This window comes from Ricinus communis, chromosome 10 (assembly GCF_019578655.1).
Source record: "Ricinus communis isolate WT05 ecotype wild-type chromosome 10, ASM1957865v1, whole genome shotgun sequence".
Taxonomy (NCBI): Eukaryota; Viridiplantae; Streptophyta; class Magnoliopsida; order Malpighiales; family Euphorbiaceae; genus Ricinus; species Ricinus communis.
Window position 1 is genome coordinate 13,367,770 of NC_063265.1, and position 27,028 is coordinate 13,394,797.

Sequence of the window (27,028 nt, forward strand, 5' to 3'; positions counted from 1 at the left end):
TTTTGAGAAAAAAAAATAAAAGATAAAAAGGATATAAAATAAAAACTAAAATCACATTAATATAAATTTTATAAAAAATTTTCAAATATTTTATAAATATATTTTAATATCTTTTTTCCGATGAAATTAAAATTAAAAAAAAAATCGTATGAAAAGAAATTCAAAAACTAGTACATCATGAAAACTCTTCAAATAATAATAATTAAAAAAAAAAAAGAGTAGGAAAGGAGTAAAAGGGGCCATAATATCGATAGAGTATGATTATTAAATTAGTGTAAGACCATACCTCAATCTCGATGAACTCCAAAAGAAATAACAAAACAAAGAAACAAGGAAACAAAAGAAGAGTAATGGCAGCCATGTGTACAGCTGCGCCCATCACACCGTATGCTTTAGGTTAGCTTCCACCCATACTTTTAATAATACACACACACTTGCTGCTTCTGTGTCTTCTTTCCTGTGATCACTGCATATGTCTTTTCATTCCCCTACTTCCTTTCCTATCCTATCCTATTCTTTTCCATTTAGGATTTCCCTGTTTCGCATTTTTCCATCGCAGCAGCTACCGGTAATTATCTCCACTGATTCACTACGGTAATTTTCCTCGCTTTACACAATTTTTAATTTATTAATATTATGTTACTGAAAAGATATCCCAGAAAGTGTTTTGCTACTCTTTTAGTTTTTAGTTGTTGCTGTCTGTCCTCCTAAAATCCTTTGATATACAGAAGTTTTTGGGAAGTTGTAAAGAGAAGATGGTATTGGTGGTGGCGCAAATGGGTCTGCCTCCATGTGGCACCATCATAGTGGAGGGGCCCTGTGCTTCCTCGCCCATCCATCTATGTTTCTTGATTTCTAGAACTTGCCATTTCGAGACATTGAAACTACTGTTATTTATTCTGTTGACTGCCTGCTTCTCAAGTTGGAAAGTACTCGATAGCTATAGTAAAAGACAGGATCCCGTGCATTTGTTAAACTAAATTTTGAGCTTTGTATTTGCTTGAGATTTCTGTGAATGATTTAATATTGTTAATATTATTGCAGCAAATTAAGTTTGAAGGCTTCAAGTTTGAGTATCTTTTTCCTCGTTTGTAATTAAAAAAGAAAGAAAGAGTACTAGTGATAAAAGGCCAGTTTACATCAAATAACTTAAGTTCAGACTGTCAAATTTATTCATCATCAGAAGAATGACACATATTTTAAGTGTTTTATGCTTAAATTTTATAGTGCAACTCATCTACCATTGGCAGAGAGCAATGTACTGGAAGTAGCCAAGAAAATTCCGACCTCTCAACACAAAGGCCAAATCTGTAAGCCAAGAAATGGTCTTTTAACATGAAATGTACGATGGATTCTGTTTCCAGAATCCTACTGATTGTTGGAGACCAATGAAAATGCCGTAAGAAGGAAACCCGGTCCCAGTGCACAAAACTGATAACGAAATTGCAGTAACGATAGTCAAGTATAATCATGAATTAGGGTGTCAAACTTTATATGGGAACCTTCCCTTGGAATAAAGAAATGAGAGATGGACAACTTGATAAGTACAGGACTACGACCAGTTTGTGGTATGCAATTGCAAAAATGCGAATTGCTGTTGGAAGTTAGCAAAGAACTAATACACCCACCTGTCGTATATCCCCATCACAAATAACCATACATCATTTGATGAAAAAAAAAAAAAAAAAAGCTTCAATCAAGAATCACAAATAAATGAAGTTGCATGGCAATCCACCAGTACCATCACATCTGCACAGTAACAGTTAGGCATTAAATTCATTGAATCTCATCAGTGTGAAAAACATTTAAGACAAAAGAAAACAGGAAGAAAGAAAAAAAGCAAAAGTAAAAGAAAACTAAAAAAATAAATCCTAATATCAGAGGACAAAAGCCGTCTGTTGTATATCCTTAACAAGTAAATTGGCATCAGCAGTCCAAACAAGCTACAAGCAACCAAATTGTGTTCTGCTAACTGGTGGTAATTGCAACATTTTCCAAGATGCACCCTCAGATGACTTGTGAACTCCATTCAGCTTATTATACAGAAATTCTCCAGACAGCAGATTTTGAAGATGGGGAAACGATGGCGCAAAGTCATCAACAGTGGCCTGATACCCTTGAACAGGGAGTACAAGTAAAGAATGGCATCAAAACCTTACTCATGAAATGTAAATAAGCTATTAAAACCAGTTCAGCTCTGTGAAACATTATGCTGGTAAGCTCATTGAGGGCTACTATTTCTTCTGCATAACATATGCACATTTTCAACAATACTACAATGAGACAAACTCCTTCCAGCATAGATGGATGTTATAAAAAATAATAGCTAACTTGTCAAGGAACAACTCTGCTATGTTGTAGGACCTTCATGACCTCTTCATATAATTGCTCAAAGCATAAATGCAGGTGGCATTGCTTGTATGTTAAGCATCAGTCATTTTCTAATATAGCAGAACCTCATACCTCATATGAAACACAGGGCATTGACCCATCCACTGAAGTCGCTTTTACATTTCATCTATAATATAGAAATCTTATACTTAAGGCATTGATCTATCAGGTTACTGCCCCCTCAATATCAAAGCAAGATATAGCAGTTAACCTAACTAAATCAATCGTTAGAATCAATAAGATTAATATATAACACAGCCAATAAATTTGAAAAAGGAACGCGAACTCATTGATTACAACAAAATTTTGTACAATTGGAGAGAATACACACTCTTCCACAATATCAATAGGACACAATGCTTTAACATTTTTGCCCTATATGTGTATCCCACTAAGTGTCACTACTCTGAATATGCTTGTACCTTAAATGTTGATCCAGTATAAGAAGTGAATTGTGTATGTCTAACAGAAGCCGAATATAATTCTTCAAGGGACCAATTTGAAACTTCTCAAGAATATAACAGCAGAAAGTAAATGTGACGGAACGCTGCTTCTATTTCCCATCCAAAGAAAAAAATTGGCGATGAGACAAGGTTGAGACCTCCACAAATTGTTCAAGATTAACCTCAATGTACACTCGTGAAACCAGTAAACATACATAATCACACTTGGTTGGTCCTCCTCATATAGAACATTAATGACTGACTGAGTGCCAAAAGCAGTTAAGAACCCAACATCAAAGTAGTGGGAAAAAATCCAAGAAACAAAATCCATTAGCACATTTTATCAAAACTTAGTTCCAGCAACCTCTCTTCAAGCTTTGGAAGCAAACTGAAATCAGAAATAGCAAAAGCCCTTCACCTTCTTTCACAATTATTACTAGAAGAACGCAAGTGAGAGCATCTAACGTGTATTGCATTCTTTGGAGTAAAAGTCATTCTTCTCAATCAAAGTCCTCAACATCTCAAAGGTAAATTTAGGATGATTAGGATCACTTGTTTGAGAATCAGTAGGAGATTGCAAAGTAAAATTTTGCTTCAAACAAAAGCAATTCTTACCTGTAACAGCAACCCTAGACGACAATGAAGAAGATGAAGATGAAGGCCTCTTATCGGACTTTTTCTTCAAAAGTTTCTTGGCCTTTGTGAATGGAAAGAGGACCACTCCCCTTGCTTTACTAAAATCCCCGCCACACCCATATCCTCTTCTCTTGTTCTTGTTCTTGTTTTTGTTGTTCCTGGGTCCACCACCTTGCATACCATCATGATCATGATCATTTTCTTCTCCTTCTTGATCTTCGTCATCATCTCGATTAAGGCCACCGCCAATTCTACCACCAACTTTAGATGATGATATATCTCTATTATCAGACTCCAACCCAGACATTAACAGCACATACAGAAACCAATCAAGAAATAATTACCAAAACGAATAAAACAAGAAAAGGACCACAAAGCATTAATCTTTATGATGAAAAAAAAAAAAAGAATAGTCAGAGTTGGATCAGAATCATATAAATGAAACCCAGTATCGAATTTCAATCCAAGTTGATTTCTTTTTTTTAATTTCCTTTTTGCAAGGTGGTGGGGCAGATACCGATTTACTCTCCACTGTTGTCGGGTTTAAGAAAAAAGAAGAAGAAAGCTCTGTTTTTGCAATGGGTTAAAGAAAAACAACATTAACATTGTATCAACGGACAGAAAGTAAATGTGACGAAACGCTGCTTCTATTTCCCATCCAAAGAAAAAAATTGGCGATGAGACAAGGTTGAGACCTCCACAAATTGTTCAAGATTAACCTCAATGTACACTCGTGAAACCAGTAAACATACATAATCACACTTGGTTGGTCCTCCTCATATAGAACATTAATGACTGACTGAGTGCCAAAAGCAGTTAAGAACCCAACATCAAAGTAGTGGGAAAAAATCCAAGAAACAAAATCCATTGGCACATTTTATCAAAACTTAGTTCCAGCAACCTCTCTTCAAGCTTTGGAAGCAAACTGAAATCAGAAATAGCAAAAGCCCTTCACCTTCTTTCACAATTATCACTAGAAGAACGCAAGTGAGAGCATCTAACGTGTATTGCATTCTTTGGAGTAAAAGTCATTCTTCTCAATCAAAGTCCTCAACATCTCAAAGGTAAATTTAGGATGATTAGGATCACTTGTTTGAGAATCAGTAGGAGATTCCAAAGTAAAATTTTGCTTCAAACAAAAGCAATTCTTACCTGTAACAGCAACCCTAGACGACAATGAAGAAGATGAAGATGAAGGCCTATTATCGGACTTTTTCTTCAAAAGTTTCTTGGCCTTTGTGAATGGAAAGAGGACCACTCCCCTTGCTTTACTAAAATCCCCGCCACACCCATATCCTCTTCTCTTGTTCTTGTTCTTGTTTTTGTTGTTCCTGGGTCCACCACCTTGCATACCATCATGATCATGATCATCTTCTTCTCCTTCTTGATCTTCGTCATCATCTCGATTAAGGCCACCGCCAATTCTACCACCAACTTTAGATGATGATATATCTCTATTATCAGACTCCAACCCAGACATTAACAGCACATACAGAAACCAATCAAGAAATAATTACCAAAACGAATAAAACAAGAAAAGGACCACAAAGCATTAATCTTTATGATGAAAAAAAAAAAAGAATAGTCAGAGTTGGATCAGAATCATATAAATGAAACCCAGTATCGAATTTCAATCCAAGTTGATTTCTTTTTTTTAATTTCCTTTTTGCAAGGTGGGGGGGCAGATACCGATTTACTCTCCACTGTTGTCGGGTTTAAGAAAAAAAGAGAAGAAAGCTCTGTTTTTGCAATGGGTTAAAGAAAAACAACATTAACATTGTATCAACGGACAGCAACATTTCTTTTATTTATTTGTTTCCTTTTTTTTTCTTTTTGGTGCGTGTTAGAGGATATTCACATAATTTTGACACCACCTTAAAACCACCAGGTCTTCTTCATCTACAGAACTGACAGTGAATTTGTAACTGTATGCCATTATCCGGTAGTTAATAACGTTAGAACAGTTTGTTTCATCTTATTTAATTTTTATTTGCTGACTGTATTAGTAAGTGCCACTGTAAGTTAATAAGAATAAAATCTCGGCCACATCATCATTTAAAGAGAAATAATGTAAATTTACTAGATTAAAATCATAGAATCTCTTTTTTATAATAAAATAAAAAACTCATATGCCTCTGTTTGAAAACAAATGAAACTAAATACAAAAATAGATGCTGTTTGATTATTTTATTTGAAATTAAATTATAGTAATTTAATAATATTAAATAAAAATACTGTCTTTAATATGTTTAAATTTTTTAGGATTAAATTATTTTAAAAATAAAAAATAAAAAAGTAGGAAATATTAAATTTATTATTTTAATGTGTATTTTAATTTGATAATAAATTAATTCGGACGAATTTAATATTTGATAGCAAAATATATGATTAAATTATAATTTTAAAATACTAATTTAATCATTCGACTAATTACAGGAAAAAATAGTAATTAATTTTATTAAAATTCAAACAGATTTTAATATAATAAAAAAATATAAAAACCGACTTGTATATTATACTAAACTTCAAGAATTAAATAATATTTAACTTTAAACTAATTTATGTAATTGATTTTATTAGCAAAATAAATAGAGTGGTGAGATTTTTCTTGATCAAATAGTCCATGTAATTTACTCTATTTATATAGTAGAAAAGAGAAATCTGTCAATTTTTTATCAGACAAAGTGTCATTTCAGCTAAAATTGTATTACACTAACACTATGTCAATAAAAATCAACTGTTACATAGTAATATATCTATTTTTTTGTAAAGTAAACAAATATGCATTAGTTTATTAAGAAAAATAAATTATGTAATTAAAATATAAAAATGATCAAACTAAAACATGTTTTTCATATTTTCCTCTACACATAAGTAATAAGCAAAATATTCATGCATCTCAAGGGTCTAACACATGAAGAAGATTCCATTGCAAGAAATTCTTCCTAATACAGAAACAGGAACCAATCATGGGGAGAGAAAATATATATATATATATATATATATATATGGGATATGTCAAATTCGGTTTGAACCCAGTAACATAAATCTTACACCAAAGGCTAAAATTAGACAAGTTATTAAATCCTGAAGCTGGAGATATTAGCTAATTAACATTCAACTAATCCACCAAAGCTGCTACCTTTGGAGGCAAAACCTGAAGCCATGGACTCCTTCAAGCTGAACTCGAGCACAAGCAGCGACCTTTCTTCTTAACCTTGTTAAAAGACATCTTCTTCACACTCTTAGCCACCTGCAGGTGTAACCTCCCAGCCCATTTCTCCGCGCACACATCTACTGGTTCTGGCTCTGGCTCTTCCTTGATAGTTGCCAGCTTTGTCTTGAGTATTTCTTCTATGTCTTTCCTGGATTCAGTTCTCAGGATTGTCTTGCTTGTGCAAGGCACCACCCTCCACATTCTTCTATAGTCTCTCCTCATTTTAAGGACACGACATTGACAAGGCAAGGCAAGTATATGTCTTCTTAACTAGTTTTTGTGAATTGTGATATCTTCCTGAAAATAATGCTTCGTTTAGTAAATATTAATTGAGGCAGAAGGTCAGGAATAAAAGCAGAGAATAAGGAGTTGGAAAGCTGATAATATCCCTACTTTACAGTGAAGCTTTCAATTATATAATAAGCTTTTCCTAACAACTGTCTTTCCAAACATACCTACCACTTCTGTCTGTATCTATGCATTTGGTTGTGCATATCATGACTTTCTCGTATAAGTTATAAGAGGCCTTGTTGATTGATTCCCTACTCAGATTATACAAGTATGAGACAGAACCAAGGATTAAAAATATCAGGCATGCGAATGTAATCATGTTTGCCACTCTGTTAACTGATAAATTCAATAGAAAATGCTAGTGTTTGTTGAGTATGGTTTAAAAATTGACTGATATACTAACTACCTATGCATAACAGGCAAACCAAAATGGTAAAAGGTTAGGAAAACATCTCTGGATTTTGCAAATGTTCCAACTTCCAACCTCAGTTAGTCAATACTATTAAGAATTTGTCACTCTGTTGCTACTAACTGCTAAGTTAACATGTACAAGGTTAGTGTTGCTTCATATCCTTCATATAATGCACAGTTATGAGAAATGAAAAAGCAAATCACTATGTAGCTTGTCAAGCAAGAGATTACTCACAGAAATTAATGGGTGATAATGGACTAGATTTTCCATTAGTCTGCAGGTTAAAAAGAACATAAAGTGGAGATTTTTATACTTCATAATAGGAACTCTACCATTTAGATCACTACCCTTGGAAGTAAAGCTATTTGCTCCATGGCAGGATTTTAGGTTCAAACTCTGGAAAGAATGTAGAAATTGATTATCAGAATAAAAAAAGATTACAGATTAAATATCTACAGGTAATAAACACCAACCAGAAGTAGTACTTAATTTTTCTGGTATCATTCTCATGCATATACGAAGTGTGGTAGTAGGAGATGTGAAATAATAGCTATAATGTAATTGAAAAATGAAGTTTATTAATTTTCTTTTAGAAGACAAAGTTTCTGTGAAGAGAAATTGCTCTTCTTTTACATTTAATAGAAGGATGGGATAAAACAGGAAGTCCCAACTGAGTGGAGAATATGATATTGGGATAGAGATCATCCATCATCTTGATTCTGCTTATAGTATCAGCATAGACTCTAGCAATCCTGCTTGGCAATACCATCACAGACAATGCCTTGAAAGTAAATTTCCTCGAACGTGGCAAACGAATGCCCTTCAATCTTCCATTCATTTTCTTCACCCAAGTGTGCTGCTTTCTTGGTCTACTAGCCAATTTTTCATCAGAAGAAATGAGCTTTTGGTACCGATACTGATAACTCAAGTGCATTGCAACTATATCTTGAAAACTTATATGCAGAATTCAGGAACGTGCAAGGAACTGACAGAATTTGTGTTGGAAAGAAGACTTCTTGATGCTCTATACAAAGAACTCAGTGTAGTATATAAAGAAGGAATAGAAGAGCAGAACCTGGTATTAGTGTTCTTCAAATGCATATTAGTAACAGAAAGAAAGGTGAAGACTGCCTAATTTTGATTCCTTATAACACATGGGTGGCTTGTTTTATTTAATTTGGTACACTCCCCATTGATCATGAGAGAGAAAGATGCTCTCCAATTCAATACTATTAAAGACATGGCCATTAAAACATACACATAGAAACAGACAGACTTAGTCTGCAAATTTGTGCGATTAGTAAATGATAAGAGAGGAATATTGGATGCATGTGCAATGATTGCTGCTTATGTAGGATATAGCTAGTGATATAACCAATCATTTGGCAACACAAAGGAATGTATATGGTTCTAATCTATCAATCAAAACCAAAACTTACATGTTTCTTTATTTAATTGACAGAGATTAGCCTGTGATCAAGTCAAGGGTATGAAATGTTTGGTCAGATTTGTACCTTAACGAAGAAGACAGCTGCTAATTATTTGTTTGAGAGTGACACTACCAGCAACAAGCGGCTAGGACTTGTTTAATTGTGAAACTCTAGTTAATGCCTAATATTCAAAGCCCACAGCTAAGAGAGCTCTGCTTCTTTTTTATTTTTCTATTCTTCAAAAATAGTAGCCCAACCTTGGATAGCCCATTTACAGGGGGAACATACTGACAGTCCCAGTTTCAGGACTGCTACGGTTTGGCTTTCACGTATAAAATTGATGCTTAATCTTACTCATCTGAAAGCTCATAATGAGAAAGAAAAATATCTTGTGATTTTGTCTAAGAATATAATTTGTATTAAAATGGGAGGCAAATCCAAATACCAACTAATACCCTTGTAATTCACTAATCTCTTGCAGGATGTACTAAATGACTAAGTCACTTAAGACACTCTCTTAGTTCATGTTCTAATCTACTACTTATTGTTGATTTCTTGATGTAGGATTTGTTAATCTAGAGAAGTTAACATTCCCCTTCAAGATAGTGGTGATGACTGATTTAGCTTTCTTCCCGTGATGGGTAACGAAGAAATGCTTGCCTCAGAACCTGGAAAGGCTCATGCCATTGTCAGTAAGTAGGTATCAAATGTATAATACCACATTCAGGGTTGTTAGTCTTGCAAAAGAAAAGTTGCCTATTTGAAAAAATCTTTACCATATATTCTGACGTCAGAACTACCTCACAACATAAACAGCTTGTAAATCTGAATTTGCTTAATTCAATAGTTTGAAACCAAAATATGCATCCCTGTCAGTCTAGGGTTGCCAAATTGTACTATTAGGCCATGTTTATATGGTATCAACACATAAATATAACAAAATTTGCATTAACCTGAACACAATACAGTAAGCTAATAGCGTCAAAATTATAAATGCATGCACAATCTATTTATTAAATGGATGATAGGACACAAATACCATAAATAAGATATATATATGAAATAAAACACCTTTTTATATTCTATGTATAAAAAAAATTAAAAGAAAAGACTTAGTTAAAAGAAAACTAATAGAAATTAAATTTTGCAAAAGATTATATTTGTTATAATTAGGTTAATGCGTCAACCTACGATATGACTAAATTTATTTCACATATTTATTATAAAAACAGTATCACTGTAATTATTCCACATCATGCTGGTGTTATATTATGACATGGTGTTGAACATTGCCACTCATCCCCGCCCGACATACATTCATACCATTCCCATGCCAAATCTGAAAAGAATCTTTGATGTTTGGTAGTGATAATTAGGTAACAAGCAGTAGAAAATAAGCCCAACTTTTATCACCTCTCCCAAGATTAAATTGACTCAGTAATCGGACTTCAGAAACATTCAGAGTGAGGTAAACAGGATGGATCTATATATCAAGTTATGAATCAAAGGAATGGAATTATATTTGACCGCAGCTATTCCTCTTTTTTACACATTTTCCATGTATGCTACTTTTCCATTTATTCTCTACCAGCCTTTGAACTTGATCCTGCAATATAAAATGTTCTAGTATTAATGAGGTTAGCTGCTGCTGCAAGCCATCCCATATTAAATTACCAGTTGTACAGTAAATCTTTTACTTTGTGTAATCTCCCATTTTATATGGTTTCAAGATCTGTTCAAGAATTTTTTTTGGTCAGGAAGATCTATTCAAGAATAACAAATATTATTTCTCCATGTAAATTTTCCACTTCGCTTAGCAAGCTCATTGCTCAGCAATTAAAATCTCTTTTCTTTCATCGTGAAGGCAGCAGGCCAACATTACATCTAAGAGTTGTTTCTTTCTCGTCAGTCTCAGATCATGTATGAAACATGAAAATTGGCCTGTGACACCCTACCCTGACTACTTACTAAGAACTAAAAGAAAACAGCTAAAAGAAGAAAACACAGGGCTCCAAGTAATCCATCTCTATTGTATATGGAAAAGGAACAAAAGAGAAGAAAAAACAAGGGACATGCTTCTGCATTAGCAAACAATATTTCCTAGTTTCCTGCAGCCATTATTAAGTTGTACAGTTGAAGGTCAACCGGGTGCATGCTGAATCATTATATTCATGCGTCGTGTGGGCTATTATATAATTCAGGATCTGTCAGTATCTTGTATAGGAAGATGCTCTTTCGGTTGCATGATTTACACTAATATATATATATATATATATATATATATATATATATATATATGATGTTTAGCTTGTTAGTATAGTATTAGGACTAAATGTAATTAGAGTATTGATCAGCTCTTCAAAACCTACCTCTAAGTGACGTTAGATTTCCAATAATGATAAGCAGCTAAAAGACTATGATCCAATAATACGTCTGCAATGATAGCAGTAGCATTTGCGTGCAAGCAGCAAAACCTTGTTGATTTCTGTAGATGACAAACTTGTGAAACTATTTACATCTCTTTTTCATGCCCAACCAAGGAAGTTTCGTGCACTCAAACGCCCATTTCTTCTCTTTTTTTTTACTATTATACTTCATTCACTTGAATATAGCAGACTTACTTGAAATGGTCAAGTCCACCAAAAGGCAAGGCAATAACTAAAAAACTGGATATCCCGTGAATTGTAGCCATTGTTATCAGGAAAATAAAAAGGAGAAATGGTAACCCGAGAATTCTTGTAAGGGAAAAAGAACATTATAAAATATGGGGCTCTGGTTGCATATTCAACAGCAATTGCATGTGTAAATGGAAAGTAAAAGTCACGATTCCCTAGTGACTTTCTATTATGTTGAGCACTTGACTTTTTGTTTATGGCCTGTGGAGGCTTTCTGTTTTAGCCTCCGTAGAGAATTCAAACTTTGAACTTCAATCCCAAAGAATTTCCCTTTTTTTTTCCTTTTAAACTGTGGTTATTCTTAAACCAGATTGTATGTGAATCGAGATTAAATTACTTCCTTAATGATTAGAAAGTGCTTTCAAAATGTCAAAGTAGTGCATTCATGATGAATACAGGAATACCCTTTTTTTGTGTGAATAAATACCCTAATTTTTACTTAAGATTCAATCCCTTTACCAAAGGCTGCTTTTGCTTTTCCAAAGTTGAAAAAGAAAGACATGGCAATTTGTGAAAGGTGCGTCCCTCAATACCCATAACCATACCTATAATTGTTGACCCATTCCATCTTTCCTTTTTCTTGCTTGGGATTCTCACTTCTTCTATATGGTAATGTATATGCATTTCCTATCCATGTCTTATTTGGGTTCCCCTTCCTTGTGTTCCCCAAAATAGAATTGTTTAAAAAAATATAAAATGGATATATACAACTTCAAGTTCTAGAAACTGATGCGAATAATAAAGAAAGAAAGGAAAAAGGTCCTGTTTCCAACATTTTCTTGGTGCCTTCACCACCCAAGGTTCATAGGTACTAGACTTTAGATTGAAGAACTTGAAATTATATCAAATTAATAAACATGCTCTAACTGGATTAAAGAAGAAAGAAAGTTTCTTGATAAAAAGAAAGTCAGAAAACAGAACTGCCGAGTTATACTAATTTTGAATTTCTCACATGCACATGAAGTTTCCAATATTTTCTTTTCCTTTCTCTCCACCCTACCAAACATAGTATAACACATAGAAAACAAATTGAACGTATGAATCTTGTAATCAATCCAGTAAAGACTTGAAATGTGTAGGCTAAACATATTCGAGATCATCATAAACATTAAAAAGAAGAAGAGAAAAAACACAGAGAAAACAAAGAAATAAAGAACTTGAATTCTCCTACCAGAAACAAGAAGAAGAAGAATAGCTATTATGATGGTTAGGGCTAAGTAGGCGGAGAAACCTTCTTCGACGGCGGCAATAGAAAGCAAAACGGAGTCTAGACCAAACCAACCTTCTAAGTTTACGAGCAGAACGTAGTCTCAACCACATACCTTTCTTTATTTTGACTAAAGATCTCTTCATTCTTTCCGATAAGCTCTGTTTTCTACAGAACTGATAGCTTCTCAAGAATAATTGCCTCTTCTCCATCATCAAAGAGCTATGCTCTGTATATCCAAGTAAAGAGTCACTTCTTCCTACCAGAGTTGGACCCAGATGGGCATTGTTCCGATTCACGAAGGCCATTAGCTAGAAACCCTGGTTTAATATCCAGCAGAAGAAACAGAAAGAGAACTAAACTAGTTAAAGAAGAAGAAAGATCTAGTCTTTCCCTCTGCAAGCTTAAAAAGAACCAGAAGGGTTCTTTAGACTGTATTTGAAGGGGATGATTTGGGTTTGGCTTGGGTTAGAAGTGAAAGGGTTTTTATTTATTTATTTGCTCAGTTGCGGGAGGAATTGCGGGCGAACGAAGCGCCGCCACAATAGGCAGAGAGCGGAGCCAAAAAGAGCCAAACTTTTTTGCTTCTTATATACTTTAACATGTGGGAAGTCTTCTTCAATGAATGAGATAAGATGGGCGGTCACGTGACTTTTGTGCTTCTGTACTTTTTTATCTGTCGTTTGTAGTTTTCTTTTTAATCTCAACTACTGATGATGATGATGATGGAGATTTGGTTGGGGAAGAAAAATGGGAGTTGATTTCAAATGGGTTTGTTTTGCATCCATCATCCATATAAGCATGGACAAATCAGCATCTTATACTTATCACTTTGTGTTATTTTCTAATTCCAGCTCATGATGAATACAAAATTATAATTAGGTTAAAGAAAAACCTACAAAGTTGGTACTTCATGCCAATTAGAATTCCCTTTTTGTCAATGTTAAGTTTTATCTCTGTCACATTTTATAGGTCAATGCTATTTACTTCCTTCTGTTAATCCAAAATTATTTTTAGGCAATTTTGACATTTGAATCACTTTTTTAAAATAAAATAAAAAATCTCAAACAGGCACCAATAACTCAACTTACTAACCTAATCACCCATATAATATAATATAATTAAAATATTTTATGTGTGAAGAGGAGGGATATGGTCGATGCATGCATGAAAAGCATTGGAGTTGAGAAAAAAGAAAAAGAAAAGGAAAATACAGCATTTTTCAGGGTGCTTGGATCTGAGAGTTGGGATTAAAACACAGGTTAGAAGATAATCAGGACAGGTATAAAATATTAAGTAAGTTAGTACATTGTGATGCCTTGCAAGTTTAACCATTCAAATGAAAAGGTCTTATCTGACCATGCAACTATACATATCTTGATGTCAACGTAAGTTACCAAAACTCAAAGACCTTAAATAACACAATTACGTATGTACAGCTTTGCATGGATGAATGAAGTGCTTCTTACACAAAGGCTGATGATCCATAAGGAATTTCAAATCCAGATCCATATCTTAATCTGAGACTATATTCGTAATAATAGAGAACCTTGTTGTCCAAGAAATAAATTATATATGGAGGCTAGATCTTGTCATTTCAGACAAGCAAATGCAAATGCTACAAATGCCATCCATGGAATTTTGAACTAGAAAGGTAAATTTCTCAGCTGAACATTACCTTTTAACTGAGTTCTGAAATTGTCAAAATTATTAACTCAAATGCAGTTAAAAAGATGCTTATTATGGTAATACGAAACATCATAATTTCATCAGATTCTAGTAATATGAAACATCAATTCTCAACTTCAAATACATGAAAAGATTTATTGAAAAATCATTTTAAAAGTAGTACTGACTATTCCTTGCATCCATCCGAAACCCCACAAATGGATACAGTTGCATCCACATCAATTGTGGAAAAACCCATAGCAGAATTGATGGAAAAAAAAAAAGATAACCATTCCTCATAACATAGCCCAAGTTTTACGGGCTAACATAAACAGTATCAGATAGATACTAACCCACAATGCAAATTTGAAGGAAAGCCTGTGGCCTAACCAAAAAAGATAATAAAAAATTGCAGTCTCACCTGAAGGAAAGAAGGATACTAACTGAAATCCATTAAAAAAAAAAAGGTGAAGCAGAATAGGCAGCTGGGTCGCAGTAATAATTATCACAATATAGATAATAGTAATAACAATGAAGTGCATTAGAAACAACCAATTTCAAGCCAAGGAACTTCTAAGACAACAGAAACTCTTGAAACGAGCATGGTAAAACCAATCCAAAACCCAATATCACGTTGAAAGTCGAAACTGTGAAGTAGCAAATTTGACTATTGATAAGTTCAGTATCTACAGATCAGTTGGCAACAGGGCGGACAACCCCAAAATGCACAACAGTGAAATCAACAATTCAATAACCCATTTTCATTTTGGAATTCTAATGTTGCAAGTACGGTGAACTAAAAAGTTCCATATCTACAAACCAGATGGCAATCGAGCTGAATAACCCAGGATAGCAGGCCACTAATGATAATCAGGGGGAAGCCTAGCATCAGACGTACAACGCATGAACCAATCGAAAGAGAGCATAAAGGATTTAACTCTGCAGACAATTATCAACAGTTTCAGCACACAACTAAGCATAAGATGCTTCCCCAAAGTACAAATACCACCTCATATTCCTCTTTAATTTTCTCTTCTCCAAGGACATCCTTCTTACCTATTTACTGCAATTTCTCCATTATTTTCACCTAATCCCAGTTTCATTTGCAGCAGGAACTTGTGCAGGGTAACTGGACAAGTCCATGTCAATAAGAGACATGTCATATGGTGTAAAAGAATTTGATGCATCCACAAGTAATGAAGATTTCATGGTATCACGTTGTACAGAATCTGGTGCTGAAACGATATTTTTGGGAGTGCTTGTGCCAGAAGATGAATGACTAGAGAGTTGAATCTCGTCCAGCTTATTTCCAAACATGTGTTTGTTTCTCCTAATAGCATCCATTTCCTGGCCAGTTGGTACAAAGGTGCGTGAGCGATACTTTCTTGTTCCCTCGTCACCTTCACTATGGTTGTAGAGCACATAATCATGGTATGTCGGTGCAAACTGCAAAATTGTAGGCAAAATTTGTTAACATAGGTCAAGTAGTACATAAAGGAAACATGCTTTTCTGCAGAAAGGAAAGAAAAAGACCATACCAATGTATAAATCTATGCTAGTCACACACCTGGTGAACAGTGTCATGATAAAAGTCATTTAACTTCAAGGCGTGTGCAAGGCTTCCTGTTAAACCATAAGATCCACCAATGTTTGCACCAGCATACTCTTTGTATGGAAATGCAAAAAGATGGCCCACAGCAGCTATAAGCATCTCAACACAAATGATAAAATTTTGAAATTGAGCAGCTTCCTCTGCATCCTTTATGAATCCAGATTTGGCAGCAAGAAAAACCAGAACTCCCTACAGGATAAAGAAAAATCAAAATATGCTGAGAAAATGCATGCACGAGCACATTTATCTAACACCAAAAACAGAGAGATCAATCAGCTTTTTATGTATAATCAGAGTCACAATCACATAACAGTCAAACAGAAGCCTTCTAAATTGATGCTGGATAGGAAATATGCACATAAGAGGTCTTAGAAAGTGAAAGAGACACCAGTTAGGAAGTGAAAGTCCCATAAAACATAGGGATGGGACTTTCAGGTAATGAGTCTAAATAACACCTAAAATAATTAAGGGATGATAGGGCCAGATACAAAAACTTGAATAAAAAATTAACTTATTGGAAGGCAAGAAGACGGAACTTATGGAGGCAACAAAGAAGGTAAACAGTATAAATGACCCAGAACATCATCTGGAACTCATGTACTGGATAAACTGTATGCAGCAATTCCAGTCTTAGTTACACAGACAAGAAGCCATGCAATTTGGATACAGGTATGGCAGCAATTTTCACTAAAAAGAAATGTGCCATTTAAAATCATTTTAACTATCTTTCATAAACTAGAACGTAGCCTGAAAACTGGAGCAACATAAAGGTTGAAATGAGACCAAGTATCTGAAAAAAAGTGAGAATACAAACCAGTAAGAAAACCCTACCTGCCAATATGTTAAGAAAACAACGGACTTAATGATAACAAACTTGGGGACTGGATTAAAGGGCTGAAGAAGATCTCTGCATGCCACATAAAACAAAGCCAAAGCATACAAAGCCATTGTGTATGAGATTGTATAGATGATGGTAAGATACAGGTACGCTTGATTTGGACTGAAATTTCCATCTTTATATTTCCCTTTTGCATAAAGTACGAGGGTAACGGCAACCAAGATAGGCTTTAAAATCACAAACTGTAAACATCCCTGCTTACACCTCCTTATAAATCGCCTGCAGTTTATCAAGCACAAATTCAGTCAAAAACTTTTCTTGAGGGAAAGGAAAACCAATGTATAGGATTTTTTACAGGATGTTACCCCATCATTAATTCCTAAGATGTGAAAAATCACAGTGAGAATTTATAGCACTTGAATCAGTGAGGAAAAGAAAAAAGTAGAAACACATAAGTGGCTGTGGCCTGTGGCATTTAAAATAGTATAGATTATTGACTGCAAACTGTAAATTATCTAAGCAAAGTAGACAATGAGATTTCTGTAGAACCAATTAATTAATATAATAAAAATAAGAGACTCACCCATCTAGTGGTATTGGGGGTAGGCAACATGTCATTAGACAGCATGATGGCTTCAGTATCCGACCACTTAAACTTAGCACAACAGCTCCGGGGCCACCAACCCAAGCAAGGCATAAAGACAAGAAATTATAAATGACCCAGGCTTCATAACTGTAATAGTTAACAAAATATTAGCATATTGTTGCATATGATACAGAAGAAAGTAGATTCTAATTCCCCTCATTGTAAGACTTAGTAATTGCAGGAAACCACTAACCTCTTCATTTCAGGCTAAATTTTAGATGATATGATCCTAAACTTTAGATTTCAAAATAAAATACTAATGCAAAATTGGAAAAATCTGGTCCAATGCTAGCCTACTTTCTTCTGCTTGCTATTTCATATGCTGTCTGCATCCATTTGTTTGAAATGGGCCGTGACAGGTGGTTGACCTATGCTGCTGCTAAACATAGCATTAGATCTAATGGTTAAATATAGATAGCAACTAACAGCAGGTCAGTATGCATCAAACTGAAAAGCAACCCCTGAGACCTCACAACAGCCTCAAAGGGGCTACTAAAAAACACTATGCCATTCATCTCGGCGGCAATGCTGACCTCTCAAAATTGAGGCAAAAGCCACCAGCACCCAAAGGGGATGAACTTGTTCGACCAAGTTGAATGACTAAAGTCTAGACCAAACTACATGAGATCACCAACAATACAACAACCGAGGCTATTTACTTCTGGACATAACTATATACAATGCATGCATCTAAGCAAATAGATGGGTTGATATCATTTCATGTTTGAGGAAATAAAAACCATTATACATTTCCTAATTTAAAAGAAAACAATCTCCAGAGCATAGAAATGCTTACACTTCTCGTATGGAATTGAAATAGATTGCACTTGCAGGCAAAACAAGAGACAAAAAAGACATTGATGCATAAACCTGTCGACAGATTGAGCAAAAAGTTTAAAAGATGAGCAACAACTTAAAGATGAATGTACAAATATAGCAAGTTAATTAAATGAAGGACTGACCGGAACCATAAAGATGATGCGAACGATATATCTCTGGTAAGTAGGTTCAGTGTAATTCAACAAGTGCCTGTAGATGTGAAAAACAGCCAAAGCTATTGCTCCAAATGTGCAAATAAATGCAATTATGCTGTAGTATAATGGAACCACTTCTGCCATTGCAACAACAAGAAAACTCTATTCCAAAAATCAAAGCTTTTTTGAAGATTGGCCTTGGCCTCCTCGTTTTCGAATTGGAGGAGGCGATAGAATAAGAGGTGTATAGTCAAAGAGACAAAATTAGAAACCCTAACTCCATTTTAACAAAACTTAAAGCAAAGGAAACAGGTTTGATTTAGTAACTGAGAGAAAAGAAAAAGGAAAGAGTTTAGGTTAGGGAAATGAATTGAATTTAATAAAATTGATTAGGTAAGACCTGGCAACAAATTTTGAGATCTGAAAAATTAAGACGAAAGGAGGCAAAGGAACGGTGACAGAGCGTGACGGCGGCGGTGGTGGTTGGGGGGGAAGGACCGACGACAAGACGGAGGATGTGCTCCACTGGCACCCAATAATGGCGGCACTTGCTGTTGTCTCGCTGTCTTTTGGATTACTATAATCCTGCAGCTTTATCCGTTCTCTAACCAAAACTAAGAAAATGTACAAATATCTCTTTGAAGATGTAAAATTAAAATTCTTAGCACATAAGAAATGGAGACTTCTAAATTTTATTTTTCTTTGTTAGATGAAACTGCTGATACATTACTTTTTAATTTTATAATCATTTGTTTTTATTGTTAGTTCATTTATTAGTTTCTTTTAAAAATAAAAGATTAAAAGGAACATTTTGATTAAACACAAAAATGTAGATTAATTTAGTTATATTTCAACTCAAATAACTATTTAGATTTTTTAATTTAATACTCAGAAGAATGTGTCGAATATTAATTAAATATTTTAAGTGTTCTTTTAGTAAAATTTTTAATATTTTATTACTATAGTAATTTAATATTTATTCTAAAAATATTATTAATTATCATAAATATATATAATAAAACAAAAATTTGTACGTACTTCTAGAACAAACAAATATCATATAATTAATATTCTCTATATCTAAAACTAAAATTCTAAAACCTCTTCAATTAAAAATAATATAATAACTAGAAAATCTCTATTAATTAGTATAAAATATAAAATATAGAATTTATTATATATATATTATATGGTAATTATAAAATTTATGTATTCATATAATATTTTAAGTCAAAGTTTTATATATAAAAAATAAATATATTAATAACTTAAGATTTTTATATTTAAATTTTCAAAAATTGCTATAGATTAGCTAATGTTGCTAAGAAACTCTAAGCTAGAAGAGGCTTGCATAAGGGAACGGTTTTCCAACATGCCACCTTCTATGTGCTTCTTATAAATCTAATTCAGTAAATCTTACTAAAAGTCCAAAATGATAATATTATTTTATGAAATATAACTTCCTAATAATATATATTATTATTACATTTAAAAGAAAAATACTTTATATACCAACTAAAGAAGAGAACGAAACCGAATTCAAGTGGCAGAAACTATAAGAAAAAAAGAAAAAAAATCAAGTAAAATATAATAGTCGAGAAGGAAAAAATAAAAAAGAAAATCATTTTTGTTTTAGGGTTTAAAAATTGCACTGGAAAATATCTACCAAGTTTTAACACTGATATTATAAGAGAGAAGATTGTAAGCGAGGTGGAGCTCTCTGAGTCCTACATTTTTGAAGCTTCTTGCCTTATCCTTCTCTACTACTCTTAGATATCCACTCTTCTTCTCCATACCCACTTCTCTCTTAAACCCTTTTCTCTCCTTTCAATACTGTGGAGAAAGGGCTACCCGAAACATAATAATGGCAACTTCTTCAGTTCTAGGAGTTTCTTCTATATTTCACACTCCTTCTGTAGAGCTATCAAGTAGAAAGACAAATTCAACAACTTTAAGTATACCCACAACCGATAAGCCTCATTTTAATTCTCTGGTTCTTCAAAGTTGCAGTCTTTATAACAATAAACATGGACATGGACACGGGCATTCTTCCTTTGTTACTTCTGCTATTGCTGCTCCTAATTCTATTCTTAGTGAGGAGGCTTTTAAAGGGCTTGGTGGTCGTCTTTCTGATTTTGATGAAGACGAAGATAATGATGATGTTAGCAGTGGAGGGTATGAGGATGATGGTGCTGGTGAAAGTCTTCCTGATGATGATGAACTTGCTATTTCTAAACTGGGTTTGCCTCAGAGGCTTGTTGAGTCCCTTGAGAAGCGTGGAATTACTCACCTTTTCCCTATTCAGGTGTTTTTCTTGTTCTTCTTCTTTATCCTCTTCGCCTTGTTTGTTTTTTCCTACTGTTTTAAGAAAAGTCGACACAGGAAAGTTGGGATTTTGATATATAATTGAGCTCATTTCTAGGTGGAAAGTTTATATTTAGTGAGTCCTACATGTAAATGCTTATCCATTTCAACCCAAAATACTATTACTATTGAAGAAAAGTTAAAGATTGATCTGCTCAAGCCATTCCTTTTCTAATAACCTTACTCAGCATATATGTGTAGATTTCATGCTTTTACCATTTCAATATGCACTTTGAGTTTAGCTAATGAACTGTGGTTCTATTACCTACTCACTGCAATAATGAGATATGCTTGACAATCTAGCCGCATTATAGAGGCTTTGTTTGAGTTTCATGAGAGTGGCAAATGGCTGAATGGAGTCTTGGTTGTAAAATGTTTATAAGTGGTGGTTGATTGTTGTTCAATACAACTTGCACCCACTATTCTTAAAGCCAAACCTTATACTTCTCTTATTGTTTTCTCTTGCCAATTATGCAGAGAGCTGTTTTAGTTCCTGCACTAGAAGGTCGAGATTTAATTGCTCGTGCAAAGACTGGGACTGGGAAGACATTAGCCTTTGGGATCCCAATTATTAAATGCATTACTGAAGATGATAAAAGTTCACAGAGGTACTATTCAATCAGATCCATGAATCAAAAGCATTTGCGGATATGTTAAACAAACAAGTGAATAAAGGTTACTGATTACCCTTAAGTTATTTTCCATAAGTGTGATGCATTACCTTCTTATTTACAGACGAACTGGTCGGCTTCCTAGAGTTTTAGTCCTAGCACCTACTCGTGAATTAGCAAAGCAAGTGGAGAAGGAAATTAACGAGTCTGCACCTTACTTGAGCACTGTTTGTGTTTATGGAGGGGTTTCATACATAACGCAACGAAATGCTCTCTCTCGTGGGGTTGATGTTGTGGTTGGAACTCCTGGTCGTATTATCGATTTGATAAACAGTGGCAGCCTCAAATTGGGAGAAGTTGAATATTTGGTCCTTGATGAAGCTGATCAGATGCTTTCATTTGGATTTGAGGAGGATGTTGAAGTAATTTTAGAAAATCTTCCATCAAAACGACAGAGCATGCTTTTCTCTGCAACCATGCCTACTTGGGTGAAAAAATTGGCAAGGAAATATTTGGACAACCCTCTGCAAATTGATTTGGTAAATTCCCTGTTTCTCCTTGATGTGTACAGATTCTTTGATTTTCTCATTGCTTACTATTTTAAAATTGCATTTTACTTTGATTCAAGGGTTTGTTGGGGATTTGGAAGGATTGCTTGTTCATTTTGCAAAGTATTATATTGTTGATATGACACTTTACCCTAGAATTATAGATTTTTAAGTTTTAAATGCGCCATGTCCGCAAGAGAGACGGAGTAAGAAATGTTAAGAATGACTAGCTAGTATGTAGTAAGAAGTGAAGTATGATGTTATTTTGTAGTGTCTCCTGTTTTTTGGCCACTCTAATGCGACATCACTTGCTTGAGATGTACAGGTGGCAGTTTTTGTTCTCCAAAGAGAATGGACATGTCCAACAGCTATTGGTTTTGAAAATAAAATCTTGAATTTTGTTGTTGATGTCTTTTGCAGGTTGGTGACCAAGAGGAAAAGTTGGCAGAAGGAATCAAACTTTACGCCATATCAACCAATGCAACTTCAAAGCGAAGCATTCTCAGTGATCTTGTAACTGTATGAATCATCAGACCTACCATTCAAATCTTTTTATATTAGTAATTGTGAAGGATTTTGCTTTTCTCCACAACATTAAAATGATTGGTTGAGATATAAATATCCCTACGAATCTATGGAAACTAGATAGTAAAATTTTTAGGACTGCCAAATTTAATTGGTTACCTTCTCATGATTGAGGAATGCCACATACATACAAAAAATGAATTTTGGAATTAAGACACATGGAAGCATAGCCATGTAGCATCCAAAAGTGATGTTGGCCAATTTTTGAATTGTACCTTTAACATCAATAACTTAAGAATTTATGCTATTGGGATTTACTTTACATGTGCAAGTCCTTAGAGTATCTCTATTCTTGTCTGGGATCCTGGTGCTTGGAAGAACAAACTTTTGTTATTTCTTGTTCTAAATTACTGAACATTGATTTTAATCGCCAATGATTTTCTTTTGATACAAATATTAGTTTAAATATAAGTGTTTGAAATTTTGTTAGTTGATATTTTCTTACATATCACAAACCCATTTTGTCATTAATTATGTTAGCACAAAATCTATGTTTGGTACTGATTAATGTTTTATAGCACTGAATATTTTCATCACCTCAGGTTTATGCAAAAGGTGGAAAGACAATTATTTTTACTCAAACCAAACGAGATGCTGATGAAGTTTCAATGGTGTTAACAAATAGCATAGCTTCTGAGGCATTGCATGGGGATATATCTCAGCATCAGAGAGAGAGAACTTTAAATGGATTTCGGCAAGGAAAGTTTACTGTGCTTGTTGCCACGGATGTGGCTTCTCGTGGACTTGATATTCCAAATGTTGATTTGGTATGGAATTTCTTTCATAGTCCTTAAATTAAGAAGTTTCCACTACCTTGAAGATTGTATTACTGTGTTGGCAGTATTGAGAATTTATTATTTTCTTAACTTGATAAGTTGGGATGCAAAAGAAATTAGTCCAAATCTTCCCTGCATAATTGAAATTAAAAATTAAGGAATGCATGCAGCAGAATATAGAATAACACATTGAGCACATTGCTCATTCATGAGTTGCATGTTCGATATGTCCTTGAGCTTTGATATCGGGGACATATTGGTAGCTTATCTTATTATAAGTTCTATGTTTTATATTACAAGATGTAACACCTGTTCTATGTCCTTTAGTTTTCATTTCAATTATCAAGTCTTGATTGTGTTCTTTACATGTTAAGAATCTGCCTTGTTCACTCTTGTGCTCCAGGTTATTCATTATGAACTTCCCAATGATCCAGAAACTTTTGTGCATCGATCTGGTCGTACAGGACGCGCAGGCAAGGAAGGTACTGCTGTTCTGATGTTCACTAGCAGTCAAAGAAGAACAGTGAAATCCCTTGAGCGTGATGTGGGGTGCAGGTTTGAGTTTGTTAGTCCACCAGGTACTGAAGAGGTTCTGGAATCCTCAGCTGAACAAGTGATTGCCACTTTAAGTGGAGTTCATCCTGAGTCAGTAGGATTTTTCACCCCAACTGCCCAGAGATTGATTGAAGAACAAGGCACTAGTGCCCTTGCTGCAGCACTGGCACAGTTGAGTGGATTTTCTCAGCCCCCTTCATCTCGCTCTCTTATTAGCCATGAGCAGGTAAACCTCCATGTCATTAATTTTCTAACTTGTATTTTAAGTCCATGATTTTTCTGGTGGAATTTGTTCCTTTGTAATATCTAAATTTAATTTCTGAACTTATAAGATACTGCATGCAAGGAACGAACAACTTTTTTAATTCGACAAGGTTACATACCTTTTTGTCTGAATAGGGAATCTGAAATTCAAGGGATTGGATTGAGTTTTAAGTTCAAATTGCATATACATTAAATAAAGCTTTGGACTTGTCAGGCATGCTTCAACCAAATCTTAGAGAGTGTATTTGAAGCTAAACGTATTCAACCACTATCATGCTAGTTTTTATCTTTATTCAGGCACCTAACTGTTTTAGGAGTCTATCCAACAAAAGAAACGTATGTATTTGTAGCTCCTGCAAGTAACTTGAACTTGAACCTTGTATTTCAGGGATGGACAACATTGCAACTGACCAGGGATCCAAGTTATTCTAGAGGATTCCTGTCTGCTAGATCTGTTACTGGTTTTCTTTCTGATGTCTATACTGCGGCAGCTGATGAAGTTGGAAAAATACATATAATTGCAGACGAAAAGGTACGGTTTAGCATAATGTTGGAAACATGTTGAGTTAAAGTTGTTCCTGATAGGTGCGTTGCCTTCTTAAAATCAAATCGGGCAAGTGATGTTTTTGTCTTTTCTTTTTTCTATTATTCTTTTTGCATATCAGGTTCAAGGGGCGGTTTTTGATCTTCCAGAGGAAATTGCTAAAGAGTTATTGAATAAGCAACTACCACCTGGAAACACCATTTCCAAGATCACAAAGGTTGTTTTTAGACTTTGATGAATCTCATTATTTTATCCAAATTGACCAATATATTCATGCTAGCATATATGCTGCTCAAATGACTATCATATAATTATTAATATCTGGGTATTGTGCCACCTGGTAAAAGTCTTAATCGTTTTTATTTTATTTGCAGTTGCCTTCATTGCAAGACGATGGACCTCCAAGTGACTTCTATGGCAGGTTTTCTAGCAGGGATCGACCTCCTAGAGGAGGTGGCAGGGGCCAGAGAGGTTCTAGATCATCACAGGGTTGGGGCGGTGGTCGCGGCGGCCGAAATTCTGATGATGATGATGATACATTTAGGCGTGGTGGCCGAAGTTTTTCAAGAAGCAGTAGTGATGATTGGCTGATAGGTGGTGGCAGATCAAGCAGGCCTTCACCTCGGGGCAGGTCATCACCTCGGGATTGGTCTTCACCCAGGGATAGGTCTTCTCCCCGTGACAGGTATATAATTCTGCACAAGTTACTTGGTGTTTTTGCTTTTATTTTCTCTGACAAAATTATTCTTTTTGGTTGTATTCCTCTTTTGGGGTGTTGGTGTTGTGGGTAGGGTTTAGGGGGTCCTTTTATGTTGTCCATTCCATACTGCTAAGTGTTTTCTCTTCTTCTCCTTTTTTTTTTTCAACTGAAATTTGATACAGAAGGACAGATGAGAATTAGCATAATAAGTTCATGGTTGTCGGGGTAGAACTAAAGTGAGCCAGTAATCTTTTGCTAGACGGTCGAGTAATTAGCTAGCTACTATAGAAATCGGATTCAGGAACTCTAATTGGAATATTTCATGCAGAACCTGTTTTTTCCTTAACTCTTTACATGTGAAACGAGTCACTGTTTTCAAGAAGAGTTTAGGATTTTGGGAGAATAAAGATTTAAATATGACTTCTGATTCATATGTATAACTGGAAGCAGAGAGGTAACAGTTATATGCCTGATGTCAGCCACCAAGAAGTTATAATTTTTGTTGCAACTGTTATGTTTTTGGGTTGGTTTCATAAGTGTCATGTTTGACTTTCATGTTTTTGTATGGATGGTTTTGATAACGTATTTCCTGTAGAACACTTTCACACAAATTGGTCTTCATTTTCCTCCTCTCCCAACCCCTACCACCCCCCCCCCCCCCCCCCCCCCCCCCCCCCCCCTAATACATAATACTTAACTTTATTCAGAATTTGACAATATGTTTTTTCTGTTCATAACAGAAGCTTCGGAGGCTCTTGTTTTAACTGCGGGAGGTCAGGACACAGAGCGTCAGATTGTCCCAACAAGTTAGATTTCTAGTCGTATTGCCTTATAAATCAGGGATTTTAGCACACGCTTAACAAGTCAGAGGTTGCTGCATTGGGAATTCTTGTGCTACTAGTTTTTTGTTTGCATACGTGGGCCCTGCGACTCTTCCCAGGAAAAGAGTTGAGACTTGGGAGTCCAATTTTCAATTGGTCTGTATACACTTTCCGCAGCCCTGCTCTCCCAATATGGAATCTGACATTGAAATTATTGGCCCCTCATGAGAGGTGCAATGTAACGGAATTTATTTGGGCAGTGGCTCCATTGATCTTTGATTCTGTCAAGTAATAGTGGTTCGATATTAACACTTTGTAGCTGATTTTCTAAAGTATGTATTTCTTGTTTTTTGTCATAAAGCTGTTTATGTTCAATTATTACCATGAGACTCTGGTGTAACCTTTTAGAACGTGCTGACCCAAAAGATTGGTGTTTAGGAAGTGAAAATCATTATTCCATTGAGAAGTGGCTTCTGATCTTGTGGTATTTGGAACCTAACTAAAGCCATTGCGGTTAGAATGAGTTGTATTTCACATGTATCATATTAAAAGTACTCTGACAGTGGCGGTGAATGCGCTTTGAGTGGTGCTAAATGATGAGAACAATCTCAAGCATGACTCGCTGGTCTGACCAGGGAAAATGGCTTAAAGCAGGACAATGTTAGCATTTATAATAACTCAACAAGGCCTTGTAATTCAAAAACAATCTGGTTATGTAAGTAACATTTATAAATTAAACGAACAGTAACTAACATGCACCCGTATTATTTTCAGAGTAAAAGGAAAGAATCTCAGTTTATGATCTTCAAGCCACCTGACG

General features: G+C 34.8%; 4 protein-coding genes and 1 long non-coding RNA gene across 8 annotated transcripts; 2 read left to right on the forward strand and 3 right to left on the reverse strand.

Annotated features, from left to right (window-relative positions):
- Positions 1 to 41: 41 nt before the first annotated feature.
- Positions 42 to 1,067, forward strand: LOC112533758. The gene is made up of 2 exons (XR_003078115.2): positions 42 to 594; positions 729 to 1,067. It is a non-coding gene; the product is annotated as an uncharacterized LOC112533758 (long non-coding RNA).
- Positions 1,068 to 1,465: 398 nt separating this feature from the next.
- LOC8274979 lies at positions 1,466 to 5,512 on the reverse strand. 4 transcript variants are annotated; one of them, XM_025156165.2, is made up of 3 exons: positions 4,623 to 5,505; positions 3,450 to 3,731; positions 1,466 to 1,749 (listed from the first exon to the last, which is right to left on the reverse strand). In XM_025156165.2, the coding sequence occupies exons 1-3, from the start codon at positions 4,948 to 4,950 to the stop codon at positions 1,697 to 1,699; spliced, it is 663 nt and encodes a 220-aa protein (XP_025011933.1). In that variant the 5' UTR covers positions 4,951 to 5,505; the 3' UTR covers positions 1,466 to 1,696. The 4 variants fall into 4 exon arrangements, with proteins under 4 accessions (XP_025011933.1, XP_015570658.1, XP_025011934.1 ...); XM_015715172.3 differs by lacking the exon at positions 1,466 to 1,749 and adding an exon at positions 1,751 to 2,116 and having other exon boundaries at positions 4,623 to 5,512; XM_025156166.2 differs by lacking the exon at positions 1,466 to 1,749 and adding an exon at positions 1,988 to 2,108 and having other exon boundaries at positions 4,623 to 5,502.
- A 7,012-nt stretch (positions 5,513 to 12,524) lies between these two features.
- Positions 12,525 to 13,335, reverse strand: LOC8274982. Its single transcript, XM_015714957.3, has one exon. It carries the CDS (start codon positions 13,008 to 13,010, stop codon positions 12,663 to 12,665), a length of 348 nt encoding a protein of 115 aa, XP_015570443.1. The 5' UTR covers positions 13,011 to 13,335; the 3' UTR covers positions 12,525 to 12,662.
- A 1,669-nt stretch (positions 13,336 to 15,004) lies between these two features.
- On the reverse strand, positions 15,005 to 19,138 carry LOC8274983 (transmembrane protein 184A). The gene is made up of 6 exons (XM_002512555.4): positions 18,429 to 19,138; positions 18,263 to 18,336; positions 17,404 to 17,553; positions 16,814 to 17,099; positions 15,938 to 16,171; positions 15,005 to 15,816 (listed from the first exon to the last, which is right to left on the reverse strand). The coding sequence occupies exons 1-6, from the start codon at positions 18,582 to 18,584 to the stop codon at positions 15,454 to 15,456; spliced, it is 1,263 nt and encodes a 420-aa protein (XP_002512601.1). The 5' UTR covers positions 18,585 to 19,138; the 3' UTR covers positions 15,005 to 15,453.
- Positions 19,139 to 20,113: 975 nt separating this feature from the next.
- On the forward strand, positions 20,114 to 26,564 carry LOC8274984 (DEAD-box ATP-dependent RNA helicase 3, chloroplastic). The gene is made up of 10 exons (XM_002512556.4): positions 20,114 to 20,745; positions 21,282 to 21,412; positions 21,540 to 21,954; positions 22,384 to 22,482; positions 23,091 to 23,315; positions 23,728 to 24,105; positions 24,532 to 24,675; positions 24,809 to 24,904; positions 25,062 to 25,372; positions 26,128 to 26,564. The coding sequence occupies exons 1-10, from the start codon at positions 20,305 to 20,307 to the stop codon at positions 26,204 to 26,206; spliced, it is 2,319 nt and encodes a 772-aa protein (XP_002512602.1). The 5' UTR covers positions 20,114 to 20,304; the 3' UTR covers positions 26,207 to 26,564.
- Positions 26,565 to 27,028: the final 464 nt, after the last annotated feature.